Source organism: Vipera ursinii, assembly GCF_947247035.1.
Source record: "Vipera ursinii genome assembly, chromosome: 1".
In the NCBI taxonomy this organism is placed as follows: domain Eukaryota; kingdom Metazoa; phylum Chordata; class Lepidosauria; order Squamata; family Viperidae; genus Vipera; species Vipera ursinii.
The window spans coordinates 305,567,914-305,581,933 of NC_139512.1; the positions used below are offsets into that span (position 1 = coordinate 305,567,914).

Consider the following 14,020-nt stretch of genomic DNA (forward strand, 5'->3'; position numbering starts at 1 on the left):
GCCTTCATTCTGGGCTGCAGAGGCCTTTCCTGAAGGCTTCTGCTGGCGAAATGGAGTCTGGGGGGCAACGTGGATGAGTGGCAACGAGCAGCTACAGAAGAGGTGGGCCAGCTGTAGCCACACAGACTCCTGCTGGATGGGGCTGTGGGTGCTGCCACTGTGAGGTGAAACAGTGGAAAGAATAAGACATCCCCCCAAAATAAGACCTAATGCCTCTTTCAGAGGCATAGATAGATATAGATAGATAGATAGATAGATAGATAGATAGATAGATAGATAGATAGATAGATAGATAGATAGATAGGATAGATAGGATAGATAGATAGATATAGAGATAGAGATAGAGATATAGTGATAGAGATATAGATAGATATAGATAGATAGATAGATATAGAAAAGACCGGGTCTTATTTTTGGGGAAACACAGTAGTACACAGGATTGCATTAGACACTAGACGAAATGAAATCTACTTACTGCATATTGGCTATATGCTGTTGTACAGGCTGGTGCTGAAAATGTTCAGGCCACTGGTGATGTAGGCAGAAGGAGGGCAAGGACTGAAGGCAACAAGCAGTCTGATACAAAGGTGTATGCGTCTGGCAATCAGTTATTGAATATTCAGTATGTGGGTCTGGGGAACCAGAAGGCAATGGAGGTGATGCTGCATTACCAGCCACTGAAAGACATTCTTGCTGACTGCTTTGGTTACTTAGTGTCTGAGGATATGGGCAAGGATGGCAACACTGTAGCAATACCTGCGGTGTCCTTTGCTCATCCATTGCAAGGAAGGGTGCTTTGAGTGTGCCATTAACATGAAAGCACCCATTTGCACTCATTTTTCTTCTTGCAGTTTCTTTTGATGACGGGAGGTTGTAAACTAGGATAGCGCCATCCTTGGTCGCAAGAAGATCTGGACTTGCTGCTCCAAATGGAATGTTGCCATTGCCCAGAACTACTAACTCATTGCTTCTGCTGCTTGCAGCCATATTTTAAAATTCGGGTGGCCTGTAAAGTTTAGAGAAGAAAAAAAAACTGAATTTTTTTAAAAAAGGCATAGTATTAACATAACAACATGTTTGCTCAAGTGCTGATGAATAAAAGAAAGGGGGATAATAAGATTAGATTAGATTAGATTAGATTAGATTAGATTAGATTAGATTAGATTAGATTAGATTAGATTATGGTGATGGTGATTATTATTATTATTATTTGGATTTGTATACCGCCCCTCTCCCAAAGGACTCGGGGCAGTGTACAGGGCAATTAAAACACTATATACAATGCATAATATACAAAAATTAAAATAAATTAAACAAGTAGCCCTAAACAATAAAACACATTCTAAAATATTAAATTTTAAATTTTAAATCTAAAATCCCAGTCCCTCAGTCCAGGCCGGCAAGTTCGAATAGCCAAGTCTTCAGGTTGCGGCGGAAAGAGCGAAGGTCGGGAGCCATCCGGAGCTCAACAGGGAGCTGATTCCAGAGGGCAGGTGCGCCCACAGAGAATGCTCTCCCCCTGGGGACCGCCAGTTGACATTCCCTGACTGACGGCACCCTGAGGAGGCCCTCTCTGTGGAGCGCACAGGACGATGGGAAGTTAACGCCGGCAAAAGGTACTCCCGTAAATAATCCGGACCCATGCCATTTAGGGCTTTATAGGTCATCACCAGCACCTTGAATCTCAGATTAGATTAGATTAGATTAGATTAGATTAGATTAGATTAGATTAGATTAGAATTCTTTATTGGCTAAGTGTGATTGGACACTTAAGGAACTTGTTTCTGGTCCATAAGCTCTCAGTGTACACACAAGCAACAAGTGATAAATCATGATCATCATCATAAAATGCATTCATATAAGTCATAAGATACAAAACTCAGTGACAGTCATAGGATAGTAAATAAGCAACCAACATAAATCATACTAGGATACCAAATAAAACAATATAAATCGTAAGATACAAGCAACAAAGTTATAGTCATAAGAAGATAAAGAAATAGGTAATAGGAAAGATGAGAAGCCCTACTAGATATTTGACAATGTTGTGGGAATTAGTTGTTTACCAGAGTGATGATGTGGGGGGGAGAAACTGAGGTGGATTTTGTTGCTAGGAATAGTCGGGCCTTGGTTCCAGAATTTAGAGCTGGGATGGATCTGGTCATTTTGTTCAGATACACTCTGGAGCTGGAGACACAATTGCTATTTGGCAGAACAGAGCTGGAATCAAAATGGAGCAGGCTCTGGAGGTGAAACTCTGCTACCTAAACATGGGCCTTTCAAGAGCTTTTCAGGTTTTTTGCTAAGGAACAGTTTGAGAACATGAATTGGCCAGTCATGAATACTGAGTACGAGGTGTTTTGTACAATGGAAAGCTGCCCTAGAAACATCAATGCAGCTTCACAAAGCTGGTGTATTTTGGAGTCCTCAGAGCCTAAAGCTAATGGGGGAAAATGTGAGTTAAACAACACTAAGGTTTACCTTATACCTAGCTTGTAAACTTAATACCAAACGGCAACAAGTCATAACCTCAAAAGTAGAAACAGTTCCATGCATTCTGTTTGCCTTCTCACACCACCACAATATCAACACAGAACATTTTACTAAATAAGCAGACCCAAAAATACAACTAAGCATGAAAGTGGTGATTTTCTGAACAAAGTATTTCTTTAAAATACTTTACCGCAAGTTTCTGATGGACTGAGCAAGCTTCAGAGCAGCTAATAAAACAGATGTTAAGCAGGGCTACATTTCATAAATAAGGTTCCCCTTTAAGAAACATACACTCACAGACTTTGTTACATATTAAACTTAAGGGAATGTTGATAATACATTAATATTGGTAAGCTGCAAGATCACAGAATTATAGAGTTTAGAGGTGCCATATAGGCCATCAAATCCAACCCTTTTTTTAAAGCACAGATCCAAATTAAACTTGCCCAGAGAAAGGGCTATGTACCTTCAGTATGGCTGTGGCCAAGGAAGAGGTGCCCACCAGTTCTCTGTTAAGTGTTTCCATTGGCTGAGTTTTCTAAACAAAGCATCCACATTAAATCATCTGACGTAGGAAGACCATATTTACACAAAAGAGTATCTACAAGAATTCATTCATTTTGGCACCAAGTTCCAAAAAGGGCTTAATCAAAGAAAAGACAGCTAATTTCTATTTCCGAATTGTTTTTACTGCTGTTTTGATATGTTGATATATTGCTAGCAATCTGGGGAGAAAGACTTGTAGTACAATAACATTAACTTAATAAGTATACAGTATGAATGAATTATAAACTATTACTAAGATAATAATGTAAATCATACCCAGCAACCTCATTTCAGTATCAGATTTTGGGCTATTTTATGTACATTCTTGGTAGAACGTGGAAGACAAAGATTGTTTGATTCCAATTGAATAATTGGGTAAATGATAGCCTGGTCTTTCCCCCACCTTTTCCTGAATCAACATGGCTAGCAACGTTTGTTTAAAGGAAGGTTAATAAACTGGTCCAGCTAATGTCTTCTAAGAATATACCAATAGTATGCTCAAACTTTATTCAAAACCTAGCAATTGTCGGGCCTCGGCAGCCCGACACACGAGGGGGGGCCCCTCCACCTCTCCGGCACACCCGGCTTCCCTCCCGCCGACCCCACCTGGAATCAGCATGGCCCGGAGAGTCCGGAGGCCCGCTTCCTACGCCCGGCGGCACGTCGACACGCGGCTCCCCGGCTCGGACGGCTCCGGGGCCCGCATCGCCTCTTCCGGTGCCTCCAGACGCGCCGGGGCTGCTGGCCCCGCTCGGCGGCGCGTCTGCGCGCGGTTCTCCAGCTCGGATGACTCTGGAACCTGCGCCGCGGCTTCTGCTCCCTCGGACTGCGCCGCGGCTGCTGTGCTCGGCCGGCGACACGTGTGAGCGATGGACCCCGGCCTGCAGCCTGCCCGGGGGAGGCCTGAGCCGACTCAACGACTCTGCGGCTTGGGGGGATTCCGACGCCATGCCTGCGCGGGACTGTGTGGCGACGCTGATGGGGGATGGGTCCCTCACCCCTATGATGTCCGGGTGGCTGGGTGACAGGGGCCTTCGGGGGTGGGTGCAGCAGGGAGTGGGTGAGGGAGAAGGGCACGGTGGTGGCGACACGTTGGGGGGGTCTTACCTGCCTGAGCGACGGGCGAAAGGCCTTGTAGGGGAGGGGTGGAGAAGTTATAGGGAATGGGAGGGCGGAGGCTTGTTTGGGTGGAGTTTGGGTGGGGTTTTTGGATGTGTATATAGCAGCGTTGGATGCAGATAGCAGCCAACGCTGGCTTTGAATCTCGTTGCGGCTATTGCTCTGGAGAATAAAGTGCTTCTAGACTGCAGCAGAAGTCTCTCGTTCCTGTGTTCGGCATCTACCCTGCTTGTTGCAGGACGAGCTTTGACAGAAAGCCAGCGTTTCACCAGCATTGCGGCCCTACTGCCTTTCAGCTGTGTTCCGTTTGTGCGCCATGGCAGAGGGTGTGCAAGGGGCCGCGTTGGAGACTGCTTCGGAGGAGGCTGGTGTGGCTGGGGCGGAGGTGACAACCCCTGTGGAGAGGGACGAGGAGGACGTCCAACCTGTTGTGAGGCCCAAAGTGCGGGACGTGCAACCAACAGACCCTGCGGTGGAGTCCCAGGGTGTTAGTAGCCAAACCCAGGGAGGGGAGTGGTGGCTGAGCTCGATCCTGGGGCGCACGGGGCTCGAGCAAGGACGAACGGCCCGGCCTGGTGGGGCTCCACTGGGTTGGAGGGAGCGTCGGCTTACTGATGATGATGGCGAGGAATACAGCTATTCAACTGCACCCGGGAGCCAAACCATGGATGTGCTGCGCGAAAGGTTCGGAGAGGTCGGGGCACGTGACGGCGGTTCCTGGGGAGCCATGGCCCCTGAAGAAGACACGGGACAGTGGTCCCTTGGGGGGGCACCCAGTCAGTCAGCAACGTCCCGTTTCCGACTGGCTAGTCCAAAGTTCAAGGTGCCTGGGGAGGGAGGCGTTCGGGGCCCATCTACACGAGCACAAGGGGGCCGTGAGGCATGGCCAACGCCTGACCGGGGCCCTGGACGTCCCGCACCCAGGTCGGTGGGGGTGCCCCAGGCTCAACCCCGTCCGCCTGTTGGGCATTGGGGACCGGGCGTGGTGTGGGGACCCCCACCACTCACTACAACCTATGATGGGCATCCCGACCGCCTGGCCATGTTCCTAGGGCAGGTGATTAACCATCTGGACGGGTACGCCCATACCTATCAATCACAGTGGGCGATGGTGGTAGCGGTCACCGCGTGCCTTCAGGGCGAGGCTGCAACCTGGGCAGCGGACCTCTACAGTGACCACGCCCGCGAGCTCGGGGACGTGGGGATGTTTCTGGAAGCCCTACGCGTCCGCTTCGAGGATGTGTCCCGCTTACATCGCGCGGAAGCCGAAGTGTTAGCCATCAGGCAGCGAGGACGGCCGGCAGAGGAGTACGTGCTTGAGTTCCGCAGGGTTGCGGGCAGGTTACGCTCGTGGCCCGAGCGCTTGCTGGTGCACCACTTCCGGGCCGGTCTTGACGGAGCCCTCCGGCGGGCGTGTGTGGTGCGGGGGGTTCCTGCACGGCTCCAGGACTGGTTCCGGGTGGCGGTGGAGCTAGACATTGGGTTGCAGGATACCCGGGGCAGACCAGTAGTGGCCCCTGGAGCTTGGAGGACCCCGGAGGGGCCGAAGACAGAGAGTCGGAAGCCCGTGGCGGTGGCGACACAACCCGGGCCCCCACCGCCGCCCCGTCCAACAATCCGCTGCTTCCGCTGTGATCAACCGGGCCATCGGGCGGTGGACTGCCCGTTACCTCCGCCGCGACCGGGGCCCAACCCTCCGGAGGCGCGGGTCTTGACCCCCAGAAGAGCTGCAGACCGCTCCAGAACAGCGTACCAGGTGGCCGACAAAACACCCCGAACATCGACACCGATACGTCCAGTGGGCCCGGCGGATGGACGAACGGACACGTCCGACGGCTCTGAGGATCACGAGTACGAGGAAGACCCGATGGTAAGCGCACCGGTGTGTCCTTTTGTGCTGCCCGTGGTGTTGATTAGCCCACGAACGGGTGAGAGGAGGGAGTGTAAGGCCCTGATTGATACAGGTAGCACACGTTGCCTTATTAGCCTCACGATGGCAAGGGAGGCCGGTATTCCCCTTCAGCGGCTCCCCAAGCCTATCCGTTTTCAGCAGGTAGACGGGTCTCTTCTGGGTGGAGCACCCATTACGCATGTAACGGCACCGGTGAGGATGGAAATGGGTACACACTGGGAGACTCTCCGGTTTGTCGTGGTGCCGTCTATGACGGAGGCAGTCATCCTGGGGCTTACATGGTTGGACAGGTGGGGCCCCACGGTTTGGTGGGAGGGGGGATGCCGACACCTCCGCCTCGGGACAGGGCCCCAGCCTCCCGAAAAGCATTCCTTCCTGGGTCCGGAGGGGATTGGTAGGCCAGAGGGGGCCGCAGGGGTGGGTACCGGGTTTGAGACACAGGTACCTTGGGAGTACAGCGATCTTGCAGACGTTTTTGATGAGAAGGAGTGCGACGCCTTGCCACCCCACCGCCCCACGGACTGCGCTATTGAACTGGAGCCAGGGGCGAAATTGCCGAAACCCCGCATGTACGCAATGGCACCCCGGGAGATGCAGGAGCTCCGTCAATACATAGACAAGAACCTGCGGAGGGGGTTCATTCAGCCCGCTCGGTCTAGGATGGCGGCCCCTGTCTTGTTCAGAGAGAAGAAAGACGGGACCCTAAGACTGTGCGTTGATTATCGGGGGGTCAACGCGGTATGTGTGGAGCACTTGTACCCCCTCCCTTTGGTGAAGGACCTTTTAGCTCACTTGGCCACGGGCCGGATATTCACCAAGTTAGACCTAAGGGAGGCGTACTACCGTGTCCGGATAAAGGCCGGTGATGAATGGAAGACGGCTTTCAACTGCCCGTTGGGGAGCTTCCAGTTTAGGGTAATGCCGTTTGGCCTGCAAGGAGCCCCCGCGGTATTCATGCAGTTGATTAACCAAGTCCTGCATGACCATCTGTACCGGGGGGTCCTTGTCTATCTTGATGACATCCTCATATATACGTCTACGCTGGAGGAGCATGTCGCTTTGGTGCGGAGTGTGCTGACCAAGTTGAGGGACGCCCGGTTATATGTGAAGCTCTCCAAATGTGAGTTTCACAAGCCCCGGCTGGACTACTTGGGCTATCGGGTGTCCTCCAGCGGGGTGGAGATGGACCCGGGAAAAGTGGAGGCTATCCAACAGTGGCAAGCCCCACGGACCCGGAAACAGTTGCAGAGTTTTCTAGGCTTCGCTAATTTTTATCGGCAATTCATTCCACATTTCGCTGCCATCGCCCTGCCGCTCACGGACCTACTACGGACTAAACAGATGGCAACGTCGCCGCGGCCAGGGCAGAAGCTTGCGTGGACCACTACATGCCAGCGGGCCTTTGAGGCGCTCAAGGCGCAGTTCGCCAGGGAGCCCGTTCTGCAACACCCGAACCCTGACCTGCCCTACGTAGTACAGGCTGATGCAAGTGACGTGGCTGTTGGAGCTGTTCTTCTGCAACGGCATGCAACGGGGGGGTTGCGGCCCTGCGCGTACGCCTCCAAGAAGCTAACGACCGCGGAGAGGGCTTGGGCTATCTGGGAGAAAGAGGCCTTTGCGGTCCGCTGGGCTCTGGGGACTTGGAGACACCTTCTGGAGGGGGCTAGCCAGGAGTTCGAGGTTTGGACGGACCATAAAAACCTGGAAGCCCTGCAAACACCCCGCCGACTATCCCCGAAACACGTACGGTGGGCCCAGTACTTCCAACGCTTCCGGTTTCGCCTCAAGTATGTGCCTGGGGGTAGGAATTTCCTGGCGGACGCCTTGTCCCGGCTACCGCAGTACGATTGCCGGAAGGAGGAGGTAGTGCAGGCACTGGTACCACCGCCCCGCCCGGTGGAGGAGACGGAGCACAGAGCCAACACCGTGACAGACGATTTCCTGCGGACATGTAAGGGGGCGTTGGCGACTGACGACTGGATGCGGGCGCACCCCGACACCCTCTCGTTGCGGGATGGTTTAGCTTGGCACGGGGCCAGATTGTATGTGCCTGCAGCGGCACGAGATCAGGCACTCTACCAATGCCATGACGCCAGGCAGGCAGGTCATTACGGGTTCGTGAAAACCCTGCATCTGGCCCGCCGCCAGTTCTGGTGGCCAACCATGAGACGGGACATTGAACGCTATGTACAGAAGTGCCACATTTGCGCAACCACTAAGCCCTCTACCAAGAAACCGGCAGGCCTCCTGCAACAGGTGGCAGACCCCGTACGACCTTGGCAGGACATTGCAATGGACTTTGTGGTTGAGTTACCGGAAAGCAGGGGATATAATGTGTTGTGGACAGTGATAGACTTGTTCTCGAAACAAGCCCACTTCATCCCCTGTAAGGGATTGCCCTCGGCCCGTCGGTTGGCCTGGCTGTTTGTCCAACATATCTATCGTCTCCACGGGGTGCCGCGACGCATCATCTCCGACCGTGGGGTACAGTTCACGGCCCGGTTCTGGAGGGAGTTCGTGCGTTATATTGGAGCAACACAGGGTCTGAGCTCGGCGTACCACCCAAGCACGAACGGAGCCGCGGAACGTGCGAACGCGGCGGTGGAGCGATACCTGCGCTGTTATGTGTCATACCAACAGTCCGAATGGGTGGACTTGTTGTCCTTCGCGGAAGTTGCCTACAACAACGCAGTGCATAGCAGCACTGGGTTCTCCCCCTTTAAAGTGGTATCCGGTTACGAGTTTGTTCCTATCGCAGGGTGCGATCAGGGGCCCCCGGCATCCTGCACACCTGGGGCGTGGATGCACCGGTTAGAGGAGGTGTGGGGGGTAGCTAAGAAAGCGTTAGAGCGAGCAGCAGAGTCATACAAAGAGCAGGCGGACAGGAAAAGACGGCCGTTTGCACCTCCCAAAGTGGGTGATCTCGTCTACCTCTCTACGAAATACCTGCGGCTGCAGGTGCCATGTAGAAAGCTAGGACCCAAATACCTCGGACCCTTCCGAGTTATACAGGTAGTCAATCCCGTCACCGTCAGACTCCGGCTACCTCCCCTACTTGGAAAGATACACCCCGTTTTCCACAGCAGCCTGCTGAAGCCTGCTACGACCGCCTCTGCGGCGGCAGGGGACGGCGGCCCGGGACCTGTACAAGGTAGTCACTATGAAGTACAGGAGATCCTGGACTCCCGGAAACGAAGGGGGCGGGTGCAATACTTGGTGCTCTGGAAGGGGTACCCCTTGGAGGGGGCCACCTGGGTACGGGATGAGGATGTGTGTGCACCACGCCTTCTCCGTGCATTCCACCAGAAACACCCGGGGAAGCCGGGGGAGACCCCGGGGGGGACTGTTGATCATGTTACGGATTGCTCACCTCTCTCTCCTTGCATTCCAGGTGGGTCCTTGGTAGAGGGGGCGGCATGTCGGGCCTCGGCAGCCCGACACACGAGGGGGGGCCCCTCCACCTCTCCGGCACACCCGGCTTCCCTCCCGCCGACCCCACCTGGAATCAGCATGGCCCGGAGAGTCCGGAGGCCCGCTTCCTACGCCCGGCGGCACGTCGACACGCGGCTCCCCGGCTCGGACGGCTCCGGGGCCCGCATCGCCTCTTCCGGTGCCTCCAGACGCGCCGGGGCTGCTGGCCCCGCTCGGCGGCGCGTCTGCGCGCGGTTCTCCAGCTCGGATGACTCTGGAACCTGCGCCGCGGCTTCTGCTCCCTCGGACTGCGCCGCGGCTGCTGTGCTCGGCCGGCGACACGTGTGAGCGATGGACCCCGGCCTGCAGCCTGCCCGGGGGAGGCCTGAGCCGACTCAACGACTCTGCGGCTTGGGGGGATTCCGACGCCATGCCTGCGCGGGACTGTGTGGCGACGCTGATGGGGGATGGGTCCCTCACCCCTATGATGTCCGGGTGGCTGGGTGACAGGGGCCTTCGGGGGTGGGTGCAGCAGGGAGTGGGTGAGGGAGAAGGGCACGGTGGTGGCGACACGTTGGGGGGGTCTTACCTGCCTGAGCGACGGGCGAAAGGCCTTGTAGGGGAGGGGTGGAGAAGTTATAGGGAATGGGAGGGCGGAGGCTTGTTTGGGTGGAGTTTGGGTGGGGTTTTTGGATGTGTATATAGCAGCGTTGGATGCAGATAGCAGCCAACGCTGGCTTTGAATCTCGTTGCGGCTATTGCTCTGGAGAATAAAGTGCTTCTAGACTGCAGCAGAAGTCTCTCGTTCCTGTGTTCGGCATCTACCCTGCTTGTTGCAGGACGAGCTTTGACAGCAATATAATGGTAATCAACCTCTCTCTTTTCTTCTCTCTCCCTCTCCCTCTTTCTCCAATTTCCATAAAATCCTTTTTTTTGCAATACTGAAAACTCTTTTTTAAAAGCACAGAAATACTCTGTAAGTTTAAAAAAACCTGTAATCATGTCTACACTTAAACACAGTATTACATTTTGCATTCATTCAAATAAAGATGATTTTTAGATATGGGTAAACATCTCCCATTCCTTCAAACAAAGCATTTATAAACCCCAATTTATAAGTCTTTAAATCACTGAAAACTTTTAGATACATTTGATTCCAATAATTATTTACTTAAAATAAATTGTATTTCAAAAAAACAAATATCACAACTTTTACATTTAAAAATACCTAGATAATGCAAGTGTGTGTGTGTGTGTGTGTGTGTGTGTGTGTGTGTGTGTGAGGGGAAGGGAGGGAGAGGGAGAGAATGAGAATGAATCCTGGTTATAAATTCAAATAAGCAATACTAGTTAGAAATATATTATTTGAACCTATAGTTCTGTTAAATAAAGAGAGGCCCTTATAAAGAGAAGGTAAAAATATCTTCTCAAGCTTTTTTCACTTCACAAAAAATATTGCCAGAAAATTAAACTGAGCAAAATGCAATAACCTGTTTCATTTCATTAGTGTCACTCAACAGGATTCTTCTAAGAAAGCATCCAGCTTTTCAGTCACAACAATTCAAATCCAAGCCAACAAAGAGAAAGTTGCAAAAGTTAAGCTTGCCTCTGCCATAAAATTGTGGATTGAAAGAAAAAAATTAAAACAGACATAACAGGTGGTGCCTGATCTTTTTATCAGTAACATCTATTTACCTCTCAAGCCACTATTCCTTGGGCAGTTACAGAGTTTTAAAAATGCATAAAGTCATTGATCTTAGCTTCTGGCTCTTAACTAGACATTTTTGGAATTCCCTAACCTCTTTGCTATTCATAATATGTGGGAGTTTTCCTGACTTTCCTGGCACTAGCTTATTTTGTTTATAGGCCTCTAGCTATTTCTTGAAACCTCTGACTTATTAAAATATGCCATTCTTTTCTCATCAAAGAAGCACTGGGTCATCTAATATTGCTCCCCTAAGTTTGAGTCTACCTCAAGATGTATCAAGAAAATTTGTGCATTGACAATTTAGAAAATTTACTCTAATTAGTGGTGTATTAAAGTTCACCTTGTTGAAAAATGAATTATTTTTAACCCTCTTTCTTGTCACTGCTCCTGAAATTGTGCAGAACTGAAACCTACAAAACTTCTGTACTCATGGAGATCTGTAGTTTCACGGAAAAAGGTTTGGACTTGCTTTAGTTGTTAAAGAACATACAAATTTAACTAGCTTCTTCATTTGGAAGTGAATGTGCCTCCAGCAAGCTTTAGGATCCAATCTGAAAATGCTGATAGCTTTAATGCAAAATTGCCTTCTCTTCAATAGAACACCTGGACATCTCTTTCCAAAGGGATAGATATGTACCTTTATTGCAGCAAGGGAGGAATGAAGTGCAAGAAATCCACAGCTGTTTAACTACACTTTAATTCATCTTTAAGTGAAAATTCAGTGTTATTATCAACGAGTTGGCTCTAAACTCAATTATGTTTTAGCCCCACTGAAATCAAGTAGGACACATTAGTCAATATTTTGACAATGCTTAAGTCAATTTCATCAGAGTCAAATGATATATCTATGCAGGTGCTGAAAGTGTTTGCAGTCAGTAATGGGCTGGATGAAGGCCAATAATATGAAATCAGAACAGCAAGGAAACTTTTACTATGACATCAGCTTTAGTATTGTGCATTGATTGCCATCTTTACGACGACATAAATTTTAAATTCAAATTGATAAATCCTCTTTATTTCTCCATGCATATTATCAATTTGGACCAGGTCTTAAGAGTTTATTCTGGAGAGAAAAAAATTGCATAGTTAGTTGCTCAAATTTAACTTACAGAACTTAGGGCAATTGGGTGAATTCATCAGTTATGACTGTTCCTTAAAGAGAGCTGCAGGTGCTACCCAATTGTTCCTGAGCCCATCTGATGCACTTTCCTTTAAAATTCAATGTGGCTTAAGACTTGAAAGTGTTTAGGATTGCTTCTCCCTATACCAACTGCCTTGTGACTTTATTTATAAGATGCTCTATTGCACAATTTGGGGCACACCAGTGTTTTTTCTGCTGCAAAATTCAAATTGCAACACCCATCCCATAGAAGTGTGACTTAGGCCACTGTTTCTCAACCTCAGCAACTTTAGGTTGTGTGGACTTCAACTCCCAGAATTCCTCAGTCAGTATACTGGGAATCGAAGTCCACAGATTAAAGCTGATAAGCGCCAAAAGTGGCATGGGCCTATTTAATGCTACTTGATTTCCCCAGGTATTTGACTGCTTTGGTTTGCTGGGTTTTTTTTCTTTTTTAATCACAACAATGTGGCACTCACATTTTAATGACATGGATGTGTGTGTACGTACACACACACACACACACATATATATATATATTATATAAATTTAATAAATGTATTACATTTGATCTTGGGCAGTTTCCAAATTATTTTAAAATATTAATGAAACAAAAAGAGTAAAGATGTCCCCCCAAAATGACAAACATGAATGGGAACAAAGAAAAACCACCAATGCAATCTAAAGGAGGTGTCAAATTTCTGACGGATGAGCTCTTCAAAGAACTCTGAGGCATCGGATGTTCTTGCTTCGACAGGAGGCTTCAAAAGCACATATTCCTTCCCCTGTCCTGACCACTTTCTACAGGGGAACGATCAAGAGCATCCTGTCATACAGCAATACAGTCTTGGTTTGGAAGCATCATTCCTTTAGACCGGAAGGCAGTGCAGAGAGTGGTGAGGATGGCTGAAGACATCATTGGCAGTTCCCTCCCTTCCATCCAGGACATAGCACTGAAGCATTGCTTGAGAAGGGTCCGTAAGATTATCTGGGACACTACACATCCTCTTCATGACCTGTTTTCCTTGTTACCTTCTGGGAAGAGGCTTCATGGTATCCACAGCAGAAGATCCAGATTCAGCCATAGTTTCATTCCATACAGCATTAACCTTCTGAACTTGCAAGCTTTCTCCTTCCGTTATATATTCAAGATGGGCAGTATTTAATATTTAACATTTGTTATGTATATGTAGGGGTGTGGGTCTATACATATGTCTATATAGTATGGTTAAGTGTGTGTCATGTATGTGTTCCACTTTGAGAGCGGGCAACTAAATTTCATTTTTGATGTGTGCAGTTGTGCCCACAGTAAAAAAAAATGACAATAAAGGTTATCTTATCTCAATCACTCATGCCAAAGGCCTGGACAAAGAGCCAGATCTTCAGGGCCATTCAAACACAAAAGAATAAGTGCTACTACAGAAAAGGTGTGCTTCCAGGTCCCAAAAATTGGTTTAATCAAAGGTATTGGTGGATGGCAGCACTTTGCTGAGCTTGGAGGCAGAGGTGGACCTGGTTAATATCTGGATCAGAGACCAATACAAGTGCTGTGGGCAAGTTAATACTCACAAAAGCTGGAGTGGCAAAATTCTTCTGTACTCTTCCCCAAAGCGGCATTGTTGAATCCATGTAGGTAGCCGGAACTTAGCTCAACCTAAGGGCAATTTTCCCCTTTGAAGGTGACTTTACACTCAGTATTGGTTTTGAGTGT

At 49.8% G+C, this 14,020-nt stretch overlaps 1 protein-coding gene across 2 annotated transcripts in view; it reads right to left on the reverse strand.

Moving 5' to 3' along the window:
• Positions 1-14,020, reverse strand: part of DISP1 (dispatched RND transporter family member 1) — a gene marked incomplete at its 3' end in the record, with an annotated part of 70,697 nt that overhangs the window by 30,255 nt on the left and 26,422 nt on the right. For both annotated transcript variants that reach the window (XM_083350717.1, XM_083350718.1), the window contains exon 2: positions 476-1,006. In XM_083350717.1, coding sequence (XP_083206843.1) covers positions 476-987 — 512 coding nt within the window. In that variant the 5' untranslated portion in view covers positions 988-1,006. The remainder of the gene's footprint in view (positions 1-475; positions 1,007-14,020) is intronic.